This window comes from Solanum tuberosum, unplaced genomic scaffold, assembly GCF_000226075.1.
Source record: "Solanum tuberosum cultivar DM 1-3 516 R44 unplaced genomic scaffold, SolTub_3.0 scf00570, whole genome shotgun sequence".
Classification (NCBI taxonomy): Eukaryota; Viridiplantae; Streptophyta; class Magnoliopsida; order Solanales; family Solanaceae; genus Solanum; species Solanum tuberosum.
The window spans coordinates 152,120-157,519 of NW_006239488.1; the positions used below are offsets into that span (position 1 = coordinate 152,120).

General features: G+C 34.6%; 1 protein-coding gene across 1 annotated transcript; it reads right to left on the minus strand.

Annotated features, from left to right (window-relative positions):
- Nucleotides 1–2,851: 2,851 nt before the first annotated feature.
- On the minus strand, nt 2,852–3,910 carry LOC102594201 (uncharacterized). The gene is made up of 2 exons (XM_015304523.1): nt 3,657–3,910; nt 2,852–3,119 (listed from the first exon to the last, which is right to left on the minus strand). The coding sequence occupies exons 1-2, from the start codon at nt 3,908–3,910 to the stop codon at nt 2,852–2,854; spliced, it is 522 nt and encodes a 173-aa protein (XP_015160009.1).
- Nucleotides 3,911–5,400: the final 1,490 nt, after the last annotated feature.

Consider the following 5,400-nt stretch of genomic DNA (forward strand, 5'->3'; position numbering starts at 1 on the left):
TTGCTCAAATGTGAAAACATTTATAAACTCTTTGGGAATACTTAGTTCCCTAATAACTTTTGAGAAATGAACTCAACTATTTACTCTTTACTTTACTTGAAACTTGAGCCTTAAAACGAAGTTTAAACGTTTAATAAAGACTCTTGAAAACTTTAAGAAACCTTACTTTGCCTTGCTTCTTAACTTCTAGACTTGACTCTTAACTTCTTTGACTTTGATCTTAACTTTCTTTGAATTGGATTATGGATTCAAGGTTCATGATCTCATGTTTATGGATGATTTCATGATGTTTAAATGTGCCTTAGGGTGTTGGAATCAACTAGAAAACATAGGTACATCGCTTAGGAACAAGTACGAAAAGGTGGGGAACGAATGGGGAGAACTGGCGTCCCTGGCGTTCTGAGAGGCGCGGGGCGCCAGCCCTCAAACTTCAGAGGAGTTACTGGGGCACGCTGGCTGGCGCGTCGCCCCAGAGGGTGAATTTCAGAGCCCCTTTTGGGGTGCGCTGGCTGGCGCGACGCCCCACTCTCTTCCCCAGGTTTTTGACGATTTTTCTTCTCCATTTTTCATCTCTAAACCCTCCTAACTTCCATGGTTCTTTCCCCAAACACTTAGGATCATTAGTACCCTCAATACTCAATAGATTTAACTCGAAAAACAACCCGGAACCACGAATCAAATCAACACAAGCATTCAACAATCAACCAACAAGAATCCAACAATGTTCTTCAAGAACTTCACTTTCTTAACATTCAAACAACTCTAAATTTGCTGAATTGAAACAAGTTGGTGTGTGGGTGAACTAACTCATCACTAAAAGATCTCACATACCTTCTAGGGATCACCCTCGACGAATTCCACTCCAAATGCTTGACGTTCTTGGCGAAATCTTGGCTTTTCTCCCTTTCTTTCTTCTTTTCTCTTTTCTCCAAGCCCTAAGCGTGAATTTAATTTTCTAATCTGACCAAAAATAAGTTTTTACCCCAATAACTCCCTAAAAACGAATTAGGAAATAAATTAGAGAAAAGACTACTTTGCCCTTCCCTAAATCCGGATTGGGACTTTCCTCAATCCAACAGCCCAACCTCCGAAAGGCATATCTCACTCATATGATGTCGAAATCGTGCAAACCTGGCGGCGTTGGAAAGATATCTCCAAGGGCTTTCCAACCATATCAAGATCTGCTCCTAACTCATCCTGAGCTAGGAGTTATGACCGTTTGAAAATGGCTAAAACTCACTTTCTTAACTTAGACAAAAATTTCCAGATTTCCTTATTCTTTCCGAAAATCAATATTTTCATAATTTAAACTCTTTATAATCGTTTCTAGGTGTGAGATGTTACAACTGATTCATCAAAATGACAGTCAGCAAATCTTGCAATAAATATATCTCCTGTCATAGGTTCCAAATATTTTATAATAGAAGGAGATTAATACCCAACATACACCCCCAACCTTCTTTGGGGACCCATTTTTGTGTGCAGTGGTGGGGCAATTGGAACGTCCGCGCACCTAAAAATTCTAAGATGGGAATATTTGGCTCATGACCACAAACCAACTGTAATGGAGAGAATTCATGATGACTAGTTGGTCTTATGCGCACCAATGCTGCTGCATGCAAAATAGCATACCCCCATATTGAAACAGGCAACTTTGTCCTCATTAATAATGGTCTAGCTATCAATTGTAGACGCTTAATCAAAGATTCCGCTAGACCATTTTGAGTGTGAACATCATCAACTGGATGTTCAATTGTTATCCCAGGACAAACAATAATCATTAAAGGCCTGCGATATAAACTCACCAACATTATCAAGACGAATTGTCTTTATTGAATAATCTGGAAATTGTGCTTTTAATCTTATTATTTGAGCCAACAACCTCGCAAAAGCCATATTGCGAGTTGATAATAAGAACACATGTGACCATCTTGTAGATGCATCTATCAAGACCATATAATATTTAAATGGCCCACATGAAGGGTGAATTGGCCCACATATATCATCATGTATATGTTCCAGAAATGCAGGGGATTCAATCCCAACCTTACTGATGGTTTAATAACCAACTTTCCTTGAGAACAAGCATCACAATAGAATTTCTTTGATTGAAGAATTTTCTGATTCTTCAAAGTATGCCCATGTGAATTCTCAATAATTTTGCGCATCATATTATAATCGGGATGGCCCAACCGGTCATGCCAAATGATAAAATCATTAGGATTAGTAAACCCTTTGTTTACTATGACATGTAATTCAACCATACCAATACTTGTATGGTACAATCCAGAAGAAAATGCGGGTAATTTTTCATGCACATATTTTTGCCCCAATTTTACTGTAGTAATATATAGGTATTCAACCTTTCCTTCATTGGCAGTCTCAACATGATAGCCATTTTGGCAAATAACTTTGAAACTTAATAAGTTTCTTTGAGACTTACTACAGTACAACACATTTTTAATATATAATATCGTTCCCCCAAGTAGTAGTAATGTCGCTCTTCCAGAGCCCTCAATTAATTTTACACTACCAGATATTGTATTAACATAAGCCTTTTTCATAATCAAATTAGAGAAATATTTTCTTTTTCTTAAAATAGTGTGAGTTGTAGCACTATCAAGAAGACACATATCTCCATTACTCATCTTGAACCAATTGAAGATTGAGGAATTTTATTTATCTTTATAAAATAAAAGTACATCATAAGAAATATGAAAAATCAACAACTTTGCAAGAAAATAAAATTACTTTTTTTTCTGAATATAAAAACAACATAAGGAAAAACATAACAATTAAAAGCACATAAATAAAACAACATAATTATTTTCCCCAATCAAATGATCAAACATTAGTTTTGATCTCCAAAGAAGTCTTCAACTTCCAACTGAGTAATATCATCAAGGTCATCAAAATTATCATCTTTTAAAGCCAAATTTGCTTCAATATTGTCATCATATTTTTGTGAAGGCTCTGTCTCGGCATCATTTTTATAAGTCAAGTGTGACTCCACCCGAGCATTAGAAGAAGATGCACCATTTTTATTTCCTTTTCTTTTCAAGGAATCTTGATAAAGCCTAACAAAATGCTCAGCTGCTCGGCATTCATTCTTCCAATGCCTTTTCATGCCACAATGATGACAATTGCCTCTTGAAGGATTGTTTTGAGAACCCATATTGTTCTCCCTTTTGTGGCGACCACCACTACGACGATTATTATATGGTCCTCTTCCATTGCCACGTCCACACACATTATTTTGGCCTTGATTTTTATTTTGTCTTCTTTAAGACTGGCCATGTGCTTCAACCTCATTTGCTTTCGGTAACGGAGCAGTTCCCGTGGGACGGGCCTCATGGTTTTTCAATGAAAGAGTATTATGTTGCTCAACCACAAGAGTGCATGAGATCAACTCAGAATACTTTTTGAATCCCCTTTGACGGTATTACTGTTGTAATACCAAATTTGAGGCATGAAAAGTTGTGAGAGTCTTTTCCAACATGTCCTCATCTTTTATATCTTCCCCACATAATTTCAATTGGGAAGTAATTTTGTATACAACAGAATTATATTCACATATAGTTTTAAAATCTTGTAATCGCAAGTGAATCCATTCATAACAAGCCCTTGGCAATACCGTTGCCTTAAGGTGGTCATACCTTTCCTTCAAACCAGTCCACAATTCAAGTGGATCTTTCACCGTAAGGTATTCAACCTTTAATCCTTCATCCAGATGATGACGAAGAAAAATCATTGCCTTTGCTTTGTCCTGACTCGACGTTGTATTACCAATGGTAATAGTGGCACCAAGACCTTTAGCGTCAAGGTGAATTTCAACATCGAGTACCCATGACAAGTAATTATTTTCAGAAATGTCAAGTGCCACGAACTCAAGCTTTGATAAATTCGACATGATAAAACTATCATAGAAAATAATTAAATTAGAGTAAAATAGACAATGAGTAAGTAATTAAGTAGCAAAACTTTTTTTTATCAAAGTAAAATTAGCATAAAATCTAAATTAATATTATGCCTCACAAATAACAAAAATAACTTTTAGTAAAATTGTTAGATAAAGTCTTTTCATTAAAAAATAATCAATAGTATAGATAATTCACTTTTTCCATTGAGAACAGAAAACACTTGAATTTGTAGTCCATTCATTTTTTTCACAAAACAATGACCTTCATCTTCTCTTCGCAAAATCGATAAATGGTTAGCCTTTTTTTCATTCAATTATAAATTACATGTAAAGTAGAAAAAGTATAGCCACAATTTAATAATTTTAACATTAGATTATAAATGGATACCTCACAAGAAATGTTGTTCAACCTTGAGACTTCGCGCTGATAACGTGTTGTGAAACTTAAGAACAAAAGAACAATATAAAAAGGAAGACAAGAAGAATATAACACAAGAGAAACAATATAAGATCACTTTCTTTCTTTCAAGCATATTCAACATTATTCTCAACACCACTATTTATTGGATTACATTTAGGAATACCAAAGGGTGTCATAAACATTACATTAAACCTTGAGAATTACTACCCATTAAGGAGGAAATAAACCTAGGAGTTATGCTCATCCATTTGACCACATTATCAACAACATTACTACCAATAAAGGATGAAATTAACCTAGGAGTCATGGTCATCCATTTGATCACATTATCAACAACATTACTACTCATAAAGAAGGGAATTAACCAAGGAGTTATGGTCATCCATTTAACCACCAAAATGATTTACAACAAAAATTAACTTTTTTTTCAGTTCTTTCTTCTTTTCCCACCCCACCCATCCCCATTTCTTTGTTTTCTTTCTACTCTCAAACCCCCGTTTCTCTTCTTTCTCCCCTTTCCGATCCTTTCCAATTTCTTGTTTCTCATTTTTTCACATTTTCTTCCTCCCGGGAATAGAAGCAAAATTGTATTGTTGTTGTAGATCTGTATTTTCCTTTATTTTTGGGGTAATTTATAACCCATAAAGTGATAAAGATTCAACAATCTTGAAAGATGAAAAGTGATTGTTGAATGTCTTTGTGAAATTAGGTGAAATGTGTTATGTAAAATTATGTATAAATATTAGAGTATATTGATGTATTTTAATGGCTATTTGTTAACATCAATGGGGAAAAGAGATTTATGGTGGTTCAAGTGGTAGATGTGACTGTTGGTAAAAGAAATACGATTAAAAGTTGTGAATGAAAGAAATTTCCAAAAAAAATCGAATGATAATTGTTAGTTATTTAGGAATGTAATGATACTAGTGAGAATGGAAGGACGTTGTGGTGGTATCTCTAATGTAAATTTTTTTTGGAGAGAAGGTGAAGGAGGAATGAAGTGAAAAAGAAAGAAAAAACAGATTTTTATAATAATAATAATAATAATAATAATAATAAT